This window comes from Humulus lupulus, chromosome 8, assembly GCF_963169125.1.
Source record: "Humulus lupulus chromosome 8, drHumLupu1.1, whole genome shotgun sequence".
NCBI lineage: Eukaryota > Viridiplantae > Streptophyta > Magnoliopsida > Rosales > Cannabaceae > Humulus > Humulus lupulus.
Window position 1 is genome coordinate 22,220,591 of NC_084800.1, and position 23,358 is coordinate 22,243,948.

The following is a 23,358-nucleotide window of genomic DNA, read 5'->3' on the forward strand; positions in this document are numbered from 1 at the left end:
TCTATGTTATTTTAATGAAATGTTTAATGCAGCCTCTACCAACTGGAAGCAGTTCTCGGGAAGTTGCTTGCAATATTCCCAGAGCTGCAGTGCCTGCAAATCCTCAGATGCCTGAACTTCCAGAATGTGATTGGAGTGAGCATACCTGCCCTGATGGGCATAAGTATTATTGGTATTCTATAAATATGAAAGAGATCAATGCTCTAAATCTGAGTTTGAATGTTTGCTTTATTGGTATTAACTAGAGTTTTCCAATTTTCTCAGGAAATCAAATCCTTGTTTCCTGCCGATCGCAGTCCATTCTAAGCTGGTTTTGGAAATAGAGATACAGATGAAGTTAGCTACCTTAAGGTCGAAATTCCACTAGGAAAAATCTTCATTATCAATCCCAAGGTAAACAATACAAGGTCTATAGATGTCTCATAATTCATAATTCCAAATCTCTTTCTAATGTTCTAATCTTGTCATAGGTAGAGGTTGTTGTTAACCGCTGTGTTGACACGTAATCATATTATTTTTCACCACTTATATATAGTTTCGAATTATTTCTCTATAGGCTTTGCTAGCTTCCAATTCAATACATACACTCTCTTCCTTGTCTTGTTCCTTTCTCAAATCAATAAAATGGAAAAAGCTCTAATCTTGAGCTTTAAATTCTACCTTTCTCAATTAGTAATATTGCTTCCTTTTGTTTTAGTTCTCCAGAATTTGATGTGTCAGAGATAGAGTCTTTTCTCTGCAACAGTCCCTAAACTTGCTGATTCAAGGGGTAAAGCTGGAGGGCGTCGTAAGTCTACTGGATCCAAAACTGACAAAGTTCACCTGGTAATTGTATAGAAATTGAATATTTTTTCTAGCATTATTATTAAGAAGCCCTTGCTTGAGCTTTCTTGAGAGGTCCCAGGCTTCTAGAAATGCCTATGTTATCATTCTTTTTCATTTCTTCATTTAATTCAGCCATACAGTATTTATTTTTGCCTATTCTTCTTAGTTTTCTCTACTGTTATGTGTTCTTTCTATTTGGGTTCCTACCATGGTCCTTTCTGCTCTGTTCTTTTCTTTCTTCTTCTTCTTCTTCTTTTTCTTCTTCTTCTTCTTTGCTTTTCTGATCTTGTTACAATTGTTAGATACATTTCGTGAATGATTCAGTGTCCTTGTAAAAAAGGATGTCGTTTCTCATTGATATTTCTTTTTATTCTTTTGCATTCTGATATTTATGATGTTACTTCTGTCCCATTTGTTTCCATGTTACATCCTATAGATTGACCCGAGGAGGGCAAACAACACTGAAATTATGCTCACAAAAGTTAAGATGCCGCTTCCTGATATGATGGTAAACTTCTACTTGAAGATCTTATTTTTACTTGAATAATCTGGAGACATGGATAGTTTTATCTCTTCAATGTGGATACAGATTCTTTGATATAGAATTCTTAAATGAAATCCTGTGATAATGGGTTGGTTAACTTAATTTGATTTGTCTGTTTTTCTTTCATTACGTATGGGCAATCGATACTTTCAGCCTGGGACTGAAAACAACACATATTTAGGATTTTGCGAGATCAAAACATGAAATATAAGGATAATTTTTATCCTTTTTCGTTTCACATAATTTTGAAGTCTTTTTCCTCTATAGGTTTTGATAATATGGAACAATAACATGTTTGGTTACTCTTTTTGTGTTTACTTAACACTAGTGGCATGCATCCTCTCAGGCTGCAGTGCTAGCGATGGATGAATCAGTATTAGATGTTGATGAGGTGGAAAATCTAATAAATTTTGTCCTACTGAAGAAGAGATGGAACTTCTCAAGGTAAGACTTTAATGCAAGTTACATTGTGCTCCTTACCAGTTTGTTAGCAAGTCAGTAATTCAGCTTTCAAAATACAGCATTATGACTTGTTCTGTTACTCTTTCTGTTGCTGGCTATGACCGTTTCTGTTATATGATTATCAGGGTTACACAGGTGACAAGGAGAGCCTGGGAAAGTGTGAACAGGTAAGAAGCATTATTCATCTTTTCTTGTCCATGGGGCTTTAGCATATTAGATGATGACCACGACAACAAGAAAAATGGATCATGTTGCAGTGGTGATATGCTAAAATCTATCAGCGGAAAAGGATCATCACAAAAACATAGGCAACAGAGCAGACAGATTCTAAGGTAGCCATCTGTGTGTCTGTTCCCGAAGTTAATTAATTTTAATCTTATCTTCTTTCATGTCATTTTATTTTGAATTTTTTTCTGTGTAGATTCCTGCTCCAAATCATTCCCACACTTGTAGAACCAAGTCTCTGATACTAGGAACTGCTTTGAGTCTTGAAGAGAAGTCAGATTCTCGGGGTGAACACGTGAGTTGCTTTTCATGTTTGTATTTCAGTTAACGCAAGGTCTATTATTCACTACATATCTTCAAGTAAGAGTGTTCTGCATACTTCGATGTCATCTCTCAATATTTCCAATCTATTTACCTCTAGTTGACTATTGTAATCAAGTTACTTGACAACCATTATTTGATAGTCGCTACTACGTATGTTAGAAAGTTTGATGAGAAAGCACTACAGGAATTTGAGATGGTACATTCACCGTTGATGTCTGTCCTTAGTCTCTGGTCCCATCTTAAGCTGCCACTGGAAGGTCCAATGTTCTCCACAAGCTTTTTAAATGGACAATATGAAGTTAAACCAGATTCCATAAGTTTTTGCTGTAAAAGCCAGTTCAAAATATTAACTTACTGTGGTGTTGCTCAAAATATGGCCCATGTCACTCTTAGTTTGCAAACCTATTAGAGATATTTTGCATATCAACCTCTTTTTTAATGATATTTTGATATAAATAACTAGCTCATTGCCTCCTTGTTTGGGTGTTATTTGCTTTATATTTTCTGGTTTAAAAATGTATATGTAATCACATCTTTTTGTATCAAGTACTCGTGAATTTTATAATTTTGAAATGCTCATCTTTTCCAGTCCCAGAAACATGAGGAAGAACAACAATCTGGTGGATCATGCAAGGAAAGTTCATCCCAGCTTGTTTCATTCTCTTTATCTCATGCCAACATTCCTCTACCACCTACCTTAGGTAACAACTTACTCTGAAGTTTTGATCGCTAGTCCATTTCTTTGCCATCCTATTTGAGGCAAGGACGGGTGCTGTGAAATGTTATTTCTGAAGCCATAAGCCTGAGAGCAAATGTTTTTTCATTCTTTATGGAAATTCTTCTAACCATTTTTGGATTTACTTTGCCTCGGTAGTTATTCCATTTTGTTGCTGTTTGCTAAAGAGTTGAAGGATTCTTCAGAAATGGATATGTCTGATGTTCAAAAGAATCTCAAATGTTTGTACGAGTACAATGTCTTGCTGAGGGAGAAATTTTTATCTGTGCAATCTATGCTTCATGAGTTAGCAACAAATTCCTTGCCTCCTGCAAATGATGACATTCCTAACACCTCAAAGTTTTTCAAGCAAGTGTGAGTATGCATTAGTATGTTTTTCCAGAAGTCCTTTTTTTGTCCAATTTCCTTGATTTCTTGAGTCATTGGTGTTTCTAGGATGCTAGTCCATATTGTATATTAACTGGAGAGAAGCTTCAAAATAAAATTCTTGATTTATGTTTCCCTAATGCAGCTGCAATTATATTTTAACTCCAATGGTTCTAGCAGTGTTTCCCGAAGATTTAGTGTTACACTGTTGCTTTTGTTACTCCTTATTTAGGATTTATTTATTTTTTAAATGTTAAGGAACCTACACCAATATGTGTCTGTTGTTACACCAATATGTGCCTTGTGACGTGATTGGTTTGAATAGATGCTTTGAAATATACACAAGTTAGTTAATCTCTGCCTCTATTTTGGGCAGTGAATGCTTTTTCTTATGAGACTAAATTTTTTTTGTTGTATTTTAAGTTGTGGATAACAATTGGTTTTTATTTTTTAAGATAACAATTGGTTTTTGTGCTGTGGATCATTAGATCTGTTTTATTAACATAAAGATGTAATATTTGCTTCTACATTTACTATCATTCTAGTCATAGAAATTTAGTATAGTTTAGTTGCTGCTGTTGACAATTTGTGGTATCTAAAAGATGGAATACATACTGTAGTCTTTAAAAAACTTTCAGAAAATGGTAAGAGCTATGTGGGTTTTACAGTTTTATTTTTGTATGATACTTCAAGCACTGATTTGTAGACTTATCTCAGTTTTTGGTGGATCCTACTCCATTTTCTAGGATCTTGCAGGCAAAGGACACCAAGTGAATTAGATAGAGAGGTTAAGAACTTGAGGGTGGCATTTACTGACCTGTTTTTGAAGCATAACACTTTCAAAGAAACTGCAAAGTCATCGAGATATTGATGCAAAGAATGGAAGAATGTATTTCACTAATTTTTGTATACATTTCCTGTTTTGTATTTAGTGATAAAGGAATCTGAATTGGGCATAAATTATGTTGTAATATGATTTCTTAAGCCTAGACTAGGAGACTAAATATTGTAATTACATTTGAGTAATTAATAAAAATCTATTTATGTTACCTTATTTGGCTTCAACTTTCATATTTGTTTTCCTAGTTTTGTGTAAGTAAAAAAAGATTATGTTTCTCTAAGCTAATATAACACATGTGTTATACTAAAGTGTATTATAACACAAATAATGTGTTATACTAAAGTTTAGTATAACACAAAAAAAGTGTTAAACTAAAGTGTAGTATAACACAAAAAAAGTGTTATACTAAAGTGTAGTATAACACAAAAAAAGTGTTATATAATCGAATATAAATAACATAATTCAACACTTATCTATATATTAAAATAACACAAAAATTGTGTTATCGTTGGCAATACAATAACACATCTGTATAACACTGATAAAGTGTTATGTAAAGTACCCTGACCTACGATAACATAGTCGGTCTTAACACATCAGAAAGTGTTATCATATGTTTTGATAACATATTTTCGGTGTTATTAAAAGCATTTTTTCTTGTAGTGACACCTGCCCCCGATCCATTCTCATTGGAAGACCCATCAACGTAAAGTTTCCACAGCTCGCGAGTCGGGGTTATAACTTCATCGTTGGTTACACCAGTGCATTCCACTATGAAGTCTGCCAAGGCCTAACCTCTTATGGTCGTCCTAGGATGATAAGTGATCTCGAATTGTCCAAGTTTAACGGCCCATTTGAGTAGTTGACCTGAGGCTTCTAGCTTGGACAAGACTTGTCTTAGTGGTTGATCGGTCAGTACATGGATGGGGTGCGCCTGAAAATAAGGTCGAAGCTTTCGAGATGAGTGGATTAGGCTGAGAGCTAACTTCTCCATCAAGGGATATCTCGATTCTGCCCCCAGTAACCTTTTACTAACATAATACACAGGCCTTTGCACTTTTTGTTCTTCTCGCACGAGTACCACGCTTATGGTGTGCTCAGTTGTAGCAAGGTATAGGTATAGAACTTCTCCCGTGATGCGTTTTGACAAGATGGGGGGTTCTGTGAGGTGTTTCTTGAGCTCTTGAAAAGCCAACTCGCATTCCTCCGCCCATTCGAATTTCTTGCGTCCCCTCAAAAGGTTGAAAAATGGAAGACAACGGTCTGTAGATTTCGAGATAAATCTACTTAGCGCCGCCATCCTGCCAGTTAAACTTTGGACATCCTTATGCTTTCGAGGTGAGGGCATATCAATTAGAGCCTGGATCTTGTCTGGATTTGCTTATATTCCCTGGGCATTTACAATGAAGCCTAGGAATTTTCCCGAAGATACTCCGAAAGAGCACTTCTGAGGGTTGAGCTTCATGTTAAATCTCTGTAATATGGAGAAGCATTCTTCGAGGTCATCAACATGGTTATTGTTATGTTGAGATTTAACTAACATATCATCAACATAAACTTTCATCCTATTACCTATCTATTCTGAGAACATCATGTTTACGAGTCGCTAGTAAGTGGCTCCAACATTCTTGAGCCCGAATGACATGACGTTATAGCAATACAACCCTTTGTCTGTCACAAAACTCATATGCTCTTGGTCAGGGGCATGCATGGAAATCTTGTTATATCCAGAATAGGCATCCATGAATGACATGAGTCAATGCCCTGTCGTGGCATCCACAAGCTGGTCGATCCGAGGTAAAGGGAAGCAGTCCTTAGGACCTGCCTTATTGAGGTCCGAGTAATCAATACATGTCCGCCACGTCCCGTTAGGCTTCGGGACCAGCACCGGGTTGGGCACCCAATTGGGGTAAAAAGCGTCCTTGATGAATCGGTTTGCTTTCAACCTGTCGACTTCCTCTTTAAGGGCCTTTTTTATGTCGTCATCCAGTAGTCTTCGCTTTTGCTGCTTCGGAGGGAAGCTTTTGTCGATATTCAATGTGTGGCTCACCCCATTCGGACTTATCCCTATCATGTCCGAATGCGACCATGCAAAGACATTCGGGTTCTTTTTTAAGAAGCAAATTAATTGCTATTTTTTTTCTTCGAGAAGGTTTTTCCCTACCTTTACTGTTTTCGGGGGATCTGCTTCTTCGAGCCTGATTTCTTCGAGCTCTTCCAATGGTTCAAGATCCACTTATTTCCTCTAATCTTGGATCGATTTCTTCATCTATTTCGAAGACTGTCCCGTTCTTATTCTAAATAATGACGAGTGCTTGTGCGCTCGTCTGCTTCTATCCTCTAATGGAAATGTTATAGTATTCCCTTCCGGCTTGCTGGTCTCCCTTCAATGTCTCGATGCCACTAGAAGTTGGGAAATTGATGGCCAAATGCCTTACAGATGAGACTTCCCCCAGCCCTACTAAGGTGGGTCTCCCGAGCAGCACGTTGTAGGCCGATGGCAGGTCCACTACTACGAATTCCATCATCTTGGTTGTTGAGACTGGGAAGTCTCCTAAGGTCACAGGGAGTTTGATGGACCCCATACAGACAATCCCTTCTCTTGAAAAATCATACAACATTGTTGCACAGGCCTTTAGGTCACGGAGCGCGAGTCCCATCATTTCTAAGGTGGCCTTATAGAGAATGTTCATTGAGCTCCCATTATCAATAAGAACTCGGTGAACCCTCTTGTTCGCGAGCTGAAGAGTGATGACTAGTGGGTCGTTGTGAGGAAATTGAACATGGGACGCATCGTCCTCAGTAAAGGTTATAGGTTGAGATTCAACCCTTTGGTACTTCAGAGCTCTGGGTTCGGGTTCATAAGGGGACCTGTCACCAGTTTTTAGCTCATTCACGGTTTTTTTTTGTGTGTTCTTGCCCGATCCCATGAGATGTGGCCCGTCCGAGATGGTTACAACATCTTCTCCATCAATCGGAGGGGGTCTCTCGTCTTCCCTAGCTCGGGAATTTTTGTTTTGGGTAAGCGGCAGTGCAGCTGTCCTCTGGCTGGTAGAAGCCTGATTATTGTTCTGATTTCTGACATACTACCTGAAGTATCCTCTCAAGATCAAGCCTTCGATCTCGTCCTTCAGTTGCCTGCACTCATCAGTAGTGTGTCCAGTATCTCTGTGAAATCAACAGTATTTACTAGAGTCTCTCTTGGAGTTTTGGTTTCTAAGGGGGTCTGGACATCTGAAAGAGACCTGGTTTTCATTAGCTAGGTAAATATTCTCCTGAGACTCGTTGAGTTTGGTGTACACCTTGTACACGGAGAAATAACTCTCTCATTTCTTCTTCTTTCCCCCTTCCGCCTCGGGGTTACTTCCTTCATTCTTCTTTCTTTTGGAAGGGTTTTCTACATAGGGGCTTCGAGGCTGATGGGTCCACCGAGGTCGAGGCAGAGTTTATGTTTGTCGTTGTAGTTATGGGCTGAGAGGTCATATTTAGCGTTGACCTCTCTTCTTCTACATTGACAAACCTCTGAGCTCGTCGATTAAACTTGGTTATGGACCTCACAGGCTTCCTCTACGTATCTTCCCAGAGGGGACTTCCCGGCATTACCCCAGCTTGGACGGCCATTAAATGACCGATTTCGTCTACATCACGAGCTCGGGCGACTTCCAGATTGAATCTTGTAAGGTAGCTTTTCAGCGTTTCATTTGGTTGTTGTTGGACGTTGGTCAGGGTCGATGCCTCGGGCCTTATCCTGATTATGGCTCTAAATTGCTTCTTCAAATCCCTTGATAGCTGATCCCAAGAAGTGATTGAATGCCTCTTATATTTTTCGAACCAGATTATTGCTGTTCCTGTAAGCGATGCTGGAAACAGCATGCATCTGAGCTTGTAACCCACATTACTTGCTCTCATAATAGTGTTAAATGTACTTAAGTGACTGTACGGGTCGGATTTCCCTTCAAAAGGTGGGACATGAGGAATTTGAAACCCCTGAGAAGACAGAGTGTTGGAAATGTGGGGAGCGAATGGTTCGAGCTCCTCATCAGAATCTTTGTCCCGATTTTGGCCTCGCTCATCCTGTAAAAGCCTAAATGCTCTTTCTAGTTGATCAATTCTCTCCTGAACTGGATCCACGGGGGTTCTCGCCTGAAATTGGTTGTCGCCAATCACAATTTTAGGCTCGCACCTTCGCATGGGATCCTTGCGCCCATTTAGGCGATCTCTCAAGTCTGGGTTCGAGGGGTTACCACTACCCAAATTTTGATTTAGGTGTTCCCGCAAGTAAGGGTGGTTCCTTTGGTTCCCAGTATTTCTGCGTCCTTGATCATACATACTGACTGATCTGGTGTCCCCTAATTCTTTGCTGGCGAGGTTCGTTGCGTGATTGTTTCGAGATGGATTCCTTTCAGGTTGCCTCGTCTCTATAGTGTGAGACCGAGACATTTGGCTTCTTGTAGGCTGGGTGCCTCTTTGTCCTCTAGCAGTTTCTCCATTCCCCTGCTTCTGTCCAGCCCGCCTTTCCCTATCACCCTGAGTCGGTTGTATGTTTCTCTGAGACGGTGAGGAATACCTTATTGGCGACGGAGGGTGCTGTATGGGTGATGGTGGTTGCCACCCATTTCGGTGTTTAGATGGTCCCGAGTTCGCCTGTGCTGGCTCGGGAACATTCTACGCATTACCAGGATTCTGAGTCTGAGTCGCTGCAAGGGCTCGGTTATTCCCAGTTTCAGCTGTTAACTCAGCAGTTGAGTTAACAGGAGCTCTAGCCCGGGTGTTTCTTTGGGGCCTCGAGGGAGCATGTTGTTCTGCTGGTGGCGGAGGTTACTCCGTTCTTCTTGTGGAGACATTTTTGTGAGGTCGCCCACGAGGCCTGCAGGGAGGAACATGAACATCTCGCGGAGGTTGAACCTGGACCTCAGACGGAGGTTGAGGCTGAGCTGCCTATGCCTCCGCAGCCAATCTAGCTGATTCCTCGTTACGCTTCTTGGCCTCAGCCAACTGTTTTCTCAACTGACAATTTTTGAGTTCCACAATGGGAACATATCGCTCGGGATTATAGTACATGTCCTCGTCGTCCCTAGGGGCCGGTGGTGCTGGGGGTCGTCGAGAGTCGGAGGACTCACTTCTCTCCTCTGGTTCTGGATTCGTCATTGGCTGTTTCCCAGGACGCCACGGATAGTTGACTTCTTCTTCAGGAATATTAGGATCATTTGCGGCCATAGCTAATCGGGGAGGCTTTTTCGAATGACTAGACTCAGATTCGTACTACTTAATGCTCTCAATGAAAGCACCAAACTGTTGACGTTTTTTTTCGTCAACTTAAAATGTAGAGCAATTAAACAATATGAGCTATGGTGCAGATGAATAGTATGGTGGAACAACAAGGGTTTTACGTGGTTCAGTAGTTAAATCTGCCTAGTCCACGAGTCTATTTTATTAGAACTTGGAGTTTTCTGGAAATCCTTCATAGATGAATTCCCTAGAGTTCTCTCTCAAGATATCAAAAGATCCTCCCTCTACAAGTGTTCATGACCTCTCTAGTTATAGAGAGTTCTCAGAGTTCATTCCCACATATCTTGGGAAGATACTTTTGCATATTAATTGAAATAATGATACTAAATGCTGTAACTTCTATATACAAGGAAACGTCCCTTGAAGACCAGGAAACGGATAATAGGCTTGTTAATATCCCTTTAATGTTGGGATGTTACAACAATAAATATCTTTAAACGTACAAAATGCGTTACTTCAGATGGCTCATCAAATCTTCGAGGTCAGCAACCAGCATCACATAAGTCAAGGTTTACAGACAGGTTATGAACTGGTCGTCTTATTCCAAGACCTGCTCGGAGCAGATAGATACCATCGAGGCTGTCACATTTCGAGCTTGTGCTTTTTAAGCTCGAACTACTCGGTCTGAAGGCATTCGCTAACGGATGTATCCCGATGCTATGCTCTTTTGAGCTTAGAAAGAATCTCAAGGTTACATCTTTGAGATTGCCGTCTTGCTTCGAGGGTTTTACAGCTAGACCATGAACATGCGTTTTTATATATCTCGATCTCACACTCGACGAGTCCAGCCTTCGAGGTCATAATTTCTTATCTTGAAATCTAGGTGTAACAAGCTCCAACGACTACTATATTATATATAAATTATTTTCCTTTGCTACAGGACTAAGCTACATTTATAACAAACTGATTATAATCTAAACTATTTTTTTATTAATTTCTTACTCTTTCTCTATCAACAAAGGCAAAAATTTTTTTTTAAGCACTGCCTCCCTAAACAAGGAGGCAAGCAACAAAGGAAAAAGTTAGTTATGCTTAATTTATTTAAGTTGTAATTATTATTTTTTCTTCAAACTTCTACTTTGTACTAGGTGCTAGCAACATGCAATACACGTTTGCTTAGTTTTATTAAGTTTGTATGATAATCATATAAATTTTAAATAAACAAACAATATTATATATAAAATAATGACATAAGCATATTAAAAAGAAAAATTAACTAAAACATGGATTATGATTTGAAAAAATATGATAACATTTTAGATCACAATCTACAATATTTAATGTACAAAATATTTATGATATTATTCAAATCACACATCAATAATTGGAGAAGAATCTTGCTTATTCTTGATAAAAGAGAAATATTATTCTAATTCTCTTATGTATTTACATAGTCATACTATTTGTACACGCACGAAACTTACATATAATGTATCTATAATGTTTGTTGTTATTTAATATGAATATATTTATATAAGTTAGATAAGTAATAAAAAAAATGACATGTTTTCTTTTTAAATATAAATGATACAAATTTTAATAAAAATTAAAATTATATATTATTATAATAATGATAAATTATAACATTTGAATTTATATTAATATAATTATTAAATATCTAGTTTTATATTAAATATTATTATAATAATGATATTTTATAATGTGTATTTATCTCTTCTATATAAAAAGTGTGTAGATAACGAAAATTCTTGGTTTTAACAATTTTTTATATTTTTCATTAACTTTAATAGAATATTCTTATATTTAACATAATATTCATATATTTAACGATAGATTGTAAACATAACTTAAACTTAAATAAAATTTAATAAATAAATAATTAAACAAATTAAAATATGATATTTTTGAGATATTGACTTAAACTTAAATAATATTAAATAAATAAATAATTAAGCAAATTAAAATAGGATATTTTTTAGATATTTACAATAATAATTATTTAAAAAGAGAAATTTGATTTTTGATGCATAAAAGGGAGTCATATGTCAAAATAATACCTAGATAAAAAATCATGACATTTTTATCTTAGTATTCCCTTTCATTCCCAAAATTGCCCCTGACATAAGTTTCCATCTTTTTTTCTCTTATTGTCTTCTCCCTCTCAATCTCTCTAAGCTCTCACACACAAGGCATCTACCATTATCTTAATCTATACTAATTTTCGAGCTCATTTTGTATTTCGAATCTAGGAGCAAGTTGTGAATCCTTTCAAGCCAAGAAACTTCATTTTGGTTTCTCTTTCGGATGTAGGGGAAAAAATTGTATGGGGAAGTATATATTTGTTATGTGTAGTGATGAAACTTGTTTATCTACAATGCTTGTGCCATTTCGAACAGATATGTGTATGCCTTCATGTTTTATTGTAATTTTTCACTGTCGGAATGAATTTTCGTTCCTTTCTGGGTTTTTTCTGGGTTTTTTGTCTGGCTCAATGAGGCTCGATGGTCCTTGATGGACCTCGATAAAACCCTCATACGTTTATGTCAATTGGCTACCTCAATATGCCTTGATGGTCCTCTATGGACCTCGATAAAGGCATAGAACTTAATATATAGTATGTGCCTTGATGGGCGTCGATGGGTTCATAAGAAATTTTTGGGCAGTCAGTCTCAATGTGCCTCGACTGTCCTCGATAGACCTCGATAGGTCATAATAATTACATTGGATTTCCTGCCTTGATTGTACTCGATAGACCTTGATAGTTTGACCTCGATAGGCCTCGACATATGTTGATAGAATTCGATTTTTTGCTGTTTTATGTTATAATTTTAATTTTTAACCTATTTTTATTTTTATTCTTTTGATATAGATTTGACTGTTTCCATATTTGTTGCATTCAATGGTGTTTGAAAACTAGAAAATAGGGATTGGATTTTCAGGGATGCTGAAAATCAAGATTTGCCTTTGGAGAAGGGTGTGACGTATGAACAACTGGTTGACATTCTATACGACGAGCTTGAAGTGGATAAATGTGTGTATGACTTGAAAATTGAGGTCGCGTACACATGCCTCTCATAATCCGTCAAACCTACCGTTATAAAAAATGATAGGCATACGCGTGCATTCATTGGGTTAACATCAAAATCTGTAGACCAATAGTAGTCGTCCGGGTCCAAGTAGAACTGATGATAGTTTTAGAGGGAGTTCTCCATTGGACTTAGGTGAAGTTCGTAGAACGTGGATGCTCCCATGTTCACCAAACAGGATATAGAGGCCTCAGATCAACATCATTCCTCAGCCGGCAAAGCTTCAGGAGAATTGCACCTTGGAAAGTTCTTTCAGAACAAGCTTGAATTGAAAACCAAAGTAGCCATATTTGCGATGAAGAATAATTTTGAGTTTATGGCGAAGAAATCTAGTACTGATGTGTGGTACATTACCTGCAAGGATCTTGATTGTGGTTGGAGATTGAGGGGAAAGAAAAAAATGCGATCTGAAATGTTCGAGATCATTGTATACAACGAAGTACACTTTCTCACAAGAAATTCAAGAGCAAACATCGAGGCCCATCGAGTAGTGTCAAGGCCTCACCCAACTCTATGTTCAATCGAGGCCTATCGAGGAACATTGAAATTCAATATCTACCTAAACATATCAAGGCATGTCTTCAACTCCTACAATTCATAAATTTCACCAGTTTCCGCCGAGGCCAGTCGAGGCCTTCAAGGACTTAGTAATTGAGGCCTATCGAGGCTTGTCGATTTCTATCGAGGTGACTAAAATACCAAATTTCTTCATTCCCAAGCCCTGATCTATCGTATGAACAAAAAAAAAAAAAAAATAGACCCAGAAAATTTATTGAAGAATAAAGTCATAAATTTCTTACCTTTGTATATTTCGGGGTTTACACGTGTTGACGCCGCTTTTCGTCAAACAGTGAAAGAAGAGCACGTAAACAATAACTGAAAATGGCCAATTGAAATAAAACAATGTAAACACATGATTTTTACGTGGTTCAGCAGTTAAATCTGCCTAGTCCACGAGTCTCTGTTAATAATACTCAAGATTATCTCTGAGAATTCTTCAGGAATGAATTCTTCAGAGTTTTCTCTCAAGAATCAGAATTTCGGTCCTTTACAATGGTGCATGGCCTCTATATTTATAGGGAAGGCTGCAGAATACTATCCCACATATTTTGGGTAGTTACTCTTTTTGTGTAAATAAAATAAATGGCTTTAAATGCCTATAATCAGATATAACAAGAAACGTCTCCTGAAGATCAGGGGACGTATAACTGACCAAATAATATCCCATGATTCTAGGGGATTTACAATAATAAATGAGGATTACATCTCATATTTATAACATTTGTAGATATTCAAGGTGGTTATCGCGTATCTCTAAGGCTTTAGCCTCCCAGGTTTCCCGTCATCTATCGAGCTAGAAACATCTCCCGAGGCCACATGGCTTTCGAGATCGTACGTGCGTCGAGCTCGGGACCCCTGATCCGAAGTCGTCCCTGAAGATGAGGGTGTTCCCGGAGCTATCTTTCGAGATCATGAATACTTCGAGGTCACCATACTCGAGGTCGTCTACATCCTGTAAGCTCGACATACAATCCTGGAGCATGATTCCATCCTTATGAGTCCGCTTATTTGTGAATCCAACTTTCGAGGTCATAATCTGCATAGCTCGAAATCTGGGTGTAACATCTTGCCCCCTCAAAAGTATTTGTTCGAATGCTGAGAGAAGGAAACTTTTGAACTACTTTCTTTGAGAACTGTACCGTCATACACTCTTGAAAATGGACACGCGTCAATTGGGTATTGCTCATTTTTGGTACTTGAGTACCTTGGAAACACGCCCACGATCGTCCCTCTGACACCTTTTCGGCGCTATCTTGTCATTGATCCCTGACCATTGGATTTTGCAAGGATTTTGTTCAACGTTCCAGATTAACTCCCTTTTCCCACCTATTTATACAAGACTCCACTCTTCACCTTCACTTTTACCTTCGTTCACCATAAGCAAGAAAAGAAGAAAAAAGAAAACCAGAGACCTCCCTAAAAAGTTCTGTCCCGCGCATGTTTTCTCGGCCAAAGAAACAAAGAAATCCTGGTCTGTTCGAGTCAATGAGTTCTTATTTGCAACCTCTTCTTCAATCGACAATCTCTCTGCAATCGCCGTTACTGTGTAAGTATGCAATTTTTGTTTTCCATTTTGTCAGTTTTTATTCACGCTGTTCTTGCTGTGTACGTGTATATACTGGTTTACGTCCTTAGCATAATACGATAGGAGGTTTTGATCAGATAAGCTCTTATACTTTTTGGACTTCCATCCTGGATTTACATCTCTGGTTCATACCCAGTTTTGATGTTTGAATGAGGTTCTTACTTTATGGGTTTTGAAAAAAAAATTAGGCGACGTTTCTTGTATACTAAGTTTTCGGGTAAAAACCCTTGTCCTTGACATATGCATGAAACCCAAGAATGCCTTTCCTGGTTAACCGCCACTCTTCTTTCCCTTGAATTTCGGGATTTTCAAAGAATTATCCATAATCCCTTTCTTTTTCATGGTACACACGCCTGACTCCTCAATAAGGGTCTTAATATTTAGTTTGTCTTGTTCCTAAATCTCCGAGCTCATCCCATCGAGCTCGTGATTCTTGCATGCATGGCCCTCACCATTTTTTCTTTCTCGTTAGTAGTCACAGAATCTGGAAAGACGGTGGGGGTCATTGCTGGCAATCCCTTACGAGCCAAAATCTCCGAGCCCAGAATCGTTGTTCGCCCGGAATCAACGTCGGATAAGAGAGTACGAGCTTGCGCACGAGCAAGAGGACATTCGAGCTCACTACCGCCGTCAGATAGACGAAGTCATAGAGGGGAAGAGGAGAGTTCTTTGGGAGGCCATCAATCCGGAATCCAATTCAGGTCCTAGGCCGATTCCTCTCGATCTTGCTTTAAAGGTTACTGTCGCATACCACCCTGAAGAGATCAAATTTTCACTAATGGGGGAACCTTAATCCTCGCAGTCGAGGAGAGAGATGTTCGAGGCCGAGCTCTATTGGAGCTCGGTTACCACAAGCAGCCAAATAACTGAAATCTTGGCTTTCCATGGCCTTGGTTTGTCAGGCACCTTGAAGTGTTGAGCTCCGACTGGTCATGAACGGAGGTGCTTCGCCCCTGGCGGCCGCGACGCCACAGTGAAATATGCGGCATGGAGCCAGGAGCACATGAGGGCGGGAGCACTGCTGCCCTTGAAGTCTTTTTTCAAAGACTTTACTGATTTCGTAGGGTTGGCTCCGTTCCAACTCAACACCAATTCGTACAGGGTGTTGTCTGCCCTGAGGTCCTTGTACCACGAGCTGGGGTGGAAAGGACCTTCACCTCAAGAGATTTTTTATCTCTTTTGTTTAAAAAGTAACCTCTCCCGAGCTCGGGGAGGGGATGGCTTTTACTACCTCTCGAGCTACCCCAAGGAGACGAAGGTTTTTGAGGATCTTCCCAACCACCCGCCTGATTTCAAAAGGGCCTTCTTCTGGACAGATGGTCTGTCCCCGTCTTGACATTATTCGTTCAGGAGGATTTGTAAGTATTCTCGTTACCTTTGTTTTCTGTGCTCGAGACTTTAGTTCTTAAATCCATATTTAGTTGAAATGTGTCTCGCCTTTCAGCTAATTTTCAGCGTCCCACCCCCGATGAAGCAATGAAGGGGCACAGAGAGGCCTTGCTCCAACTCCCTTATGGCAGGAGGTCTCTCTCGTATCTATTACACGAGGGCAAGCTCCGAGCTTGTGGGCTGTTGGGAGAGGGCCAGTCAACCTCTGACTGGTCCAATAAAAAATATGAACACTGGGAGGAGGTGCCACTGCCCACAGGCGCCCTTCCTCCGAGGAGAGAAACGAGGCCATCACTCCCAGTTCGCCTGAGGAGTCCACGGTCTGGGAATGAGGCCAATGATGAAGCTTCGAGCTCGGATTCAGATGAAGGTAAAGTCCTCCCTACTTCGAGAATGTGGTCCCCCACTTTACTAAAACACAGGCCCAATAGGTTAGTCTCGCGCCCACAGGATAGATATCACTTCTACATATGGAGTTGGGTAGATGACTGTGTCCATAGGTTTGATAGCGGGCTCGGGAAATACGACACAATGTACACCACGGACGAGGTGTGGAATGGGATAGCTGTGCGGTACGGGACCAATGATTATAGGGACCTCTCGAGGTTATCACCTACTTATAGGGAAGGCACTCCCCCCGCCTCCTCTGAAGACAGGGGAATTTCATGGTCCCCAAGCTCGAGCTTGGGGGAGAGTTCCAGTTAGGTTTCTTCTATCATCACTCTATATGTCTGTGACACTGAAACAACTTGTGTGCTTCACTTTACTCATCGTGTTGTGACTTGTGCAGGCGAGATGGACTTCGACCTTGACACCCTCATCGACACTGCTGGTGCCAAGAGGAGCAAATGCCCTAGGGCGGGGTCGCTGAAGACCGGCCAACCGGGCAAAGGCTCTAAGAGGTCCAAGAAAACACCTCCCCTTACTCCGCCGATTCCGAGCTATGTTGCTGCGTCGACTACTCAGGCCGGCACTTCCACGACGGCGCCATCCTCGCAGGCCGTCGCCTCTGCGGTGGCACCGACTATGCTGGTTGGTGCCCCCATCATGGTTGAGCCCCCACCTCCTGTGGTGGGTCAATCATCCTCTGCTCCGATTTCCAAAAGGCCTTCTGCTTCCCGAGTTCAGAAGCTATCAATCTCCATCCATATGGACGCATATGCGGTGGACAATGCTGCTGGGTCCCATGGATCCACGCTGGTCTCGGATGTCATGTCCCGGATCGCCCAGAGCTATGGCAGCCTCGAAGCTCCCCAGTGGCAGTGCCTAAACGATACCCGAGACTGCACTGCTCTTTATGAGAAGAGTATCGAGCACACCGCCGCGGTAAGTATTCTTCTATACTCCTTCCTTTTCTACTTGTAATCATACTGACCTGGAGCTAATGGTGGTTTATTTCTTTTTCAGGCTCTTGCTTTCACTGCTCAGCTCAATTACCAGCTAAACCATGAGATCCATTCGAGCAAGATTCATGCTCAGGAGGCGAAAGATCTTCACCTCAAGGCGAGCGATGATCTGAAGGCAGCGAATCTGAAGCTCGAGGCGGGAGTTAAGGAGCGTGAGGGTATGGCCACCGAGCTCGGGAAGTTGAAGGCTGAGCTCGAGGAGCATAAAAAAGAGATCATCCAGCTTCGGGAGACCAATAAGAAGCTTGAAGAGGACAAGGCCGCCACCTTCGACATCATGGAGGATGCAAAAGCTCGTCTCCTTGCCGAGTACAAAGAGAAGAAAGAGAAGGCGGTCGACTCAGCCATGTACCGGATGTGGGCCTACAATGAAGATCTAGACACCAGCTTCTTAGGTCCTCATGAGGCGCCGCTTCTTGAAAGGTGGAATGCTCGGCTCGAGAAGGAAGCAGCTGAACAGCTCGAGAAGGAGAAGGCTGAGCAGCTCGAGAAGGAAAAGGCTGCTCAAGACGCCATTTCGGGGGAAGTTCAGGAGGATAGTCATGCTATTCGTCCAGAGGAATCCGGTGCTACAGATGCTGGGAAGGCCAAGGAGACTCCTCTTCCTTGAATCTGACCTCGGGGAGATCATTTATTGGGGTTGCGTCCCCCTATTTTGTAATTATTTTAATTTATGCCCACGGGGCTGATACAATTTCTTTAACTATTCTTTTACATGCTTTACATTTCTTGGCTCGAAATATTTTGCACATTTTATGTTGATGAATCAGTTATGTTTATTTATTCATACAAACATAATTTGGATTTTAGGCTCGAAACTCGATGCATTCATGCATAGTTTGTTCGAATTATCCGCTTCCGACCTCGTTATTTATCAAGGTCGGATATTACTTTAACCATGAACCCGAAAGTACTTATATGGTATGTAACGTATATGATTTGGTTATATTATTTGTTTAGTCACTTTTCCTCATCCTCAGTTTTTGCTCCGAGGTTAAGAGTTCGAAACTATTTTTTTTTTTTAAGATATTCCAGCCTCGATCTCGACTCATCTCGAAGTAGGTTTAGGTTCCTACTTATTATCGATTAATTTTTTGGCCGGTTTGTTCCAAACCTGTTAGGTTTGCACTTCTGGTTAACTCCAAATGTTTTAAGTTTTTGATGGTTCGGTTATGTCCGAACTATCTAAGCTCGCGTATTTAGTTACATCCAAATACTTTATGTTTTTGATAATTCAGTTTTGTCCGAACTATCTAAGCTCGTGTACTTGGTTATATCCAAATACTTTTTGATAATTCGGTTATGTCCGAACTATCTAAGCTCGCATACTTGGTTATATCCAAATACTTTTTGATAATTCGGTTATGTCCGAACTATCTATGCTCGCGTACTTGGTTGCATCCAAATACTTTATATATATATATTTTTTTTTTAAGCTGATGGTATATATACCAATGATGCCCCCTTAATATCCTATGAGTGTGACCATAGGTTATTAAATTAAGAGAGATTGCAAAAATAAAAAACAAAAAGAGATTACATATTGAACAAAATAGATCTTTTATTTGATGGAATTCAAAAACAGACAAGCTAATACATATAGAAAATCATGGTTACAGGCAACACACTTCCTACACTATTGATAGTAAGGTCTAAGGTGTTCGCCATTCCATGCTCGCGGTACTAGGCTCCCGTCCAATCTCGCAAGTTTGTATACGTCAGGTCGGATGACTGACTCTATCTGGTATGGTCCTTCCCAGTTCGGCCCGAGCACTCCAGCTGCTGGATCTCGGGTTGCTAAGAATACGCGTCTCAACACCAGATCTCCCATTCCGAACTTTCGATCTCGAACCCTCTTGTTGAAATATCTAATAGTGCGTTGCTAGTAAGCAGCATTTCTCAGCTGAGCCTCTTCTCTTTTTTCTTCGATCAAGTCTAGGGTTTCCTCGAGCTGAGTATGGTTTGAACTTTGGTCGTAGGTCTGAGTTCGGATCGTTGGGATTTCAACTTCGATGGGCAACATTGCCTCGCAGCCGTATGCTAGAGAGAACGAGGTATGTCCTGTTGATGTCCGAGCTGTGGTCCTATACCCCCAAAGGACTTGAGGCAATTCCTCGGGCCATCGTCCATTTGCTTCCTCCAACTTTTTCTTTAGAGAACTCTTGAGAGTTTTGTTAATGGCTTCGACCTGACCATTCGCTTGAGGGTGGGCCACTGATGAAAAACTCTTTATTATACCGTTCTTCTCACAAAAACTGGTGAATAGGTCGCAATCGAACTGGGTTCCGTTGTCGGATACGATCTTCCTTGGTACTCCATATCGGCACACGATGCTCTTTACAACGAAATCAAGGATTTTTTTCGAAGTTATGGTCGCCAATGGTTCAGCCTCCGTCCATTTCGTGAAGTAATCAACGGCGACTACAGCATATTTTACTCCGCCTTCGCCAGTCGGGAGAGAGCCTATGAGGTCGATGCCCCATACCACGAAAGGCCATGGGGATGTCAACATGGTCAGTTCGGATGGTGGAGCTCGGGGTATCGTGGCGAATCTCTGGCATTTGTCGCACTTCTTCACATACTCGAAAGAATCCGTTTTAATGGTTGGCCAGAAATATCCCTGGCGTATGATCTTCTTGGACAGGCTATGCCCCCCGGTGTGGTCTCCGCAGAACCCTTCATTAATTTCTTCAATGATTTTCTTAGCTTCAGGGGGGGGGGTTACACACCTAAGCAATGGCATGGAATATCCCCTTCTGTATAGTTTTCCGTCTAAAATGGTGTACCGAGGAAGTTGATACATCAACTTTCGAGCCTGATTCCGATCTTTTGGAAGAATTCCGTTTTCGAGGTAATCAACTATCGGGGTCTTCTAGGTTGGCTCTGTTTCGATCATACACACATCTTCCTCTTCCGGCTCACTAATGCTGGGTGTTGATTGGTGTTCTATGGGTATAACATTCAGCTCTTCATTTTCGACGGAGGTGGCGAGTCGAGCTAAGGCATTTGCATTTGAGTTTCGTTCTCGGGGAACCTGTTCGATTGCATAAAACTCGAAATAATCTAATGCGGATTTTGCCTTCTCCAGATAAGCTGCCATTCTTGTGCCACGAGCCTGGTATTCTCCCAAAATTTGATTAACTACGAGCTGGGAGTCACTATAGCAATGTATAGTTTTAGCCTTGAGCTCTTTTGCTATTCGTAGTCCCGCGAGTAGAGCCTCGTACGCGGCCTCATTATTCGATGCTTTAAAGCCAAATCTTAAAGCGGAGTGAAATTTACTCCCTGCGGGGGTGATCAGAATAACCCCTGCCCCTGCTCCGTTTTCATTTGACGAGTCGTCGACGTAAAGTTTCCATAGCTCGTGGGCCGTGGTTATTACCTCGTCGTCGGTTATTCCAGTACATTCCACTATAAAGTCTGCCAATTCCTGCGCCTTAATGGTCGTCCTCGGATGGTAGGTGATCTCGAACTGTCCGAGCTCAACAGCCCATTTAATAAGTCAACCTGAAGCTTCTGGTTTAGACATGACCTGTCTAAGTGGTTGATCTGTCAGTACATGAATGGGATGTGCCTGAAAGTAGGGGCGGAGCTTACGAGATGAATGAATTAGACTAAGGGCGAGTTTCTCCATCAATGGATATCTTGACTCTTCTCCCAGTAATCTTTTACTGATGTAGTAGACGGGTTTTTGCACCCTCTCTTCTTCTCGAACGAGCACTGCGCTTATCGCGTGTTCGGTGGTTGAGAGGTATAGGTACAATACTTCTCCCGTCTCAAGTTTTGACAGGATGGGTGGTTCAACTAGGTGCTTTTTGAGCTTCTGAAAGGCCAGCTCACACTCCTCTGTCCATTCAAACTTCTTACTTCCCCTCAATAAGTTGAAGAATGGAAGGCCACGATCCGTTGATTTCGAGATGAATCTGCTTAGGGCTGCCATCCTGCCAGTCAAGCTTTGGACATCTTTATGCTTCCGAGGTGAAGGCATGTCAATCAAGGCCTTGATCTTGTCGGGGTTAGCCTCGATTCCACGAGAGTTCACAATAAAGCTCAGAAATTTTCCCGAAGATACCCCAAAAGTGCACTTCTGAGGATTTAGCTTCATGTTGTATTTTCTAAGCACACCGAAGCACTCTTCGAGGTCATCAACATGGTTCTTGTTAAGTTGAGACTTGACAAGCATGTCATCAACATAAACCTCCATGTTGTTCCCAATTTGTTCCGAAAACATCATGTTTACGAGCCGCTGGTACGTGGCTCCAGCATTCTTGAGTCCGAACGGCATGACATTGTAGCAGTAGAGCCCTTTATCTGTGATGAAGCTCGTATGTTCTTGGTCGGGGGCATGCATGGGAATCTGGTTATATCCAGAATAGGCATCCATGAATGACATCAGGCCATTCCCCGCCGTGGCATCCACGAGCTGATCAATCCTTGGCAGCGGAAAACAGTCTTTTCGACAAGCTTTGTTGAGATCCGAGTAATCAATACAGGTTCTCCACGTCCCATTGGGATTTGGGACCAACACCGGATTGGCCACCCAGTCAGGGTAACAGGCATCCCTAATGAAATGGTTTGCTTTTAACCTGTCAACTTCCTCCTTTAATGCTTTCTTTCTGTCTTCGTCCAGCTGTCTTCATTTTTGTTGCTTCGGGGGGAAGCTTTTGTCTATGTTCAGTGCGTGGCTCGCTACATTTGGACTTATCCCCACCATGTCTGAGTGTGACCACGCGAAGACATCCTGGTTTTCCTTCAGAAAGCAAATTAATTGCTATTTTGTCTTATCTGGGAGGTGTTTCTCGACCTTCACCTTTCTCAAGGGTTCAGCTTCCTCGAGCTGAATTTCTTCGAGCTCCTCTAAAGGTTCGAGGTCAACTTTCTCCTCAATCCTTGGATCAATCTCCTCGTTGATTTCAAAGACCGTTCCATCTTTATTTTGTATGATAACGAGTGCCTGAGCACTCATTTGCTTCTTTCCCCTCAAGGAGATGCTATAGCATTCCCTCCCTGCCAGTTGGTCTCCTTTTAATGTCCCGATTCCGCTAGGGGTCGGGAACTTAAGGGTCAGATGCCTTACAGATGAAATTGCCCCCAGCTCGACCAGGGCGGGTCTCCCGAGCAGCACATTGTAGGCAGATGGTAAATCTACTACCACAAACTCCATTATCTTGGTCACCGAGATTGGGTAGTCTCCCAAGGTCACAGGGAGCTCAATGGATCCCATACAGGCAGTTCTTTCTCCTGAAAAGCCGTACAAAGTAGTTGCACATGCCTTCAGGTCGCGAAGGGAGAGTCCCATTTTCTCGAGGGTTGCTTTGTAAAAAATGTTGACTGAGCTCCCATTATCTATGAGAACTCGGCGGACTCTTTTGTTGGCAAGCTGAAGAGTAATAACCAGCGGATCATGATGTGGGAACTGAACATGGGAGGCGTCCTCCTCAGTGAAGGTTATGGGTTGTGTTTCAATCCTATGGCTTTTAGGGGCCCTAGGTTCGGGTTCATAAGGAGACCCGTCCCTTGTCTTAAGCTCGTTAACATATCTCTTTTGGGCATTCCTGCTCCCTCCTGCGAGATGAGGCCCTCCCGAGATGGTTATTACGTCCTCTCCATCTATCGGGGGGGGCTGTCCTCTTCCCGAGATCGGAAGTTATTATTTTGTGTCGTCGGAGGCGCGGCTACTCTCTGGCTTGCAGCCGTCTGACCAGTGTTCTGGCTTTTGACATACTGCCGGAAGTAACCTCTCGAGATCAACCCTTCG

General features: G+C 41.4%; 1 protein-coding gene across 1 annotated transcript; it reads left to right on the top strand.

The window, feature by feature from the left end:
- The first annotated feature begins 708 nt into the window (after positions 1-708).
- LOC133793566 (uncharacterized) lies at positions 709-4,426 on the top strand. The gene is made up of 8 exons (XM_062230887.1): positions 709-825; positions 1,262-1,333; positions 1,716-1,813; positions 1,957-1,998; positions 2,253-2,351; positions 2,976-3,081; positions 3,284-3,470; positions 4,229-4,426. The coding sequence occupies exons 3-8, from the start codon at positions 1,799-1,801 to the stop codon at positions 4,254-4,256; spliced, it is 477 nt and encodes a 158-aa protein (XP_062086871.1). The 5' UTR covers positions 709-825; positions 1,262-1,333; positions 1,716-1,798; the 3' UTR covers positions 4,257-4,426.
- Positions 4,427-23,358: the final 18,932 nt, after the last annotated feature.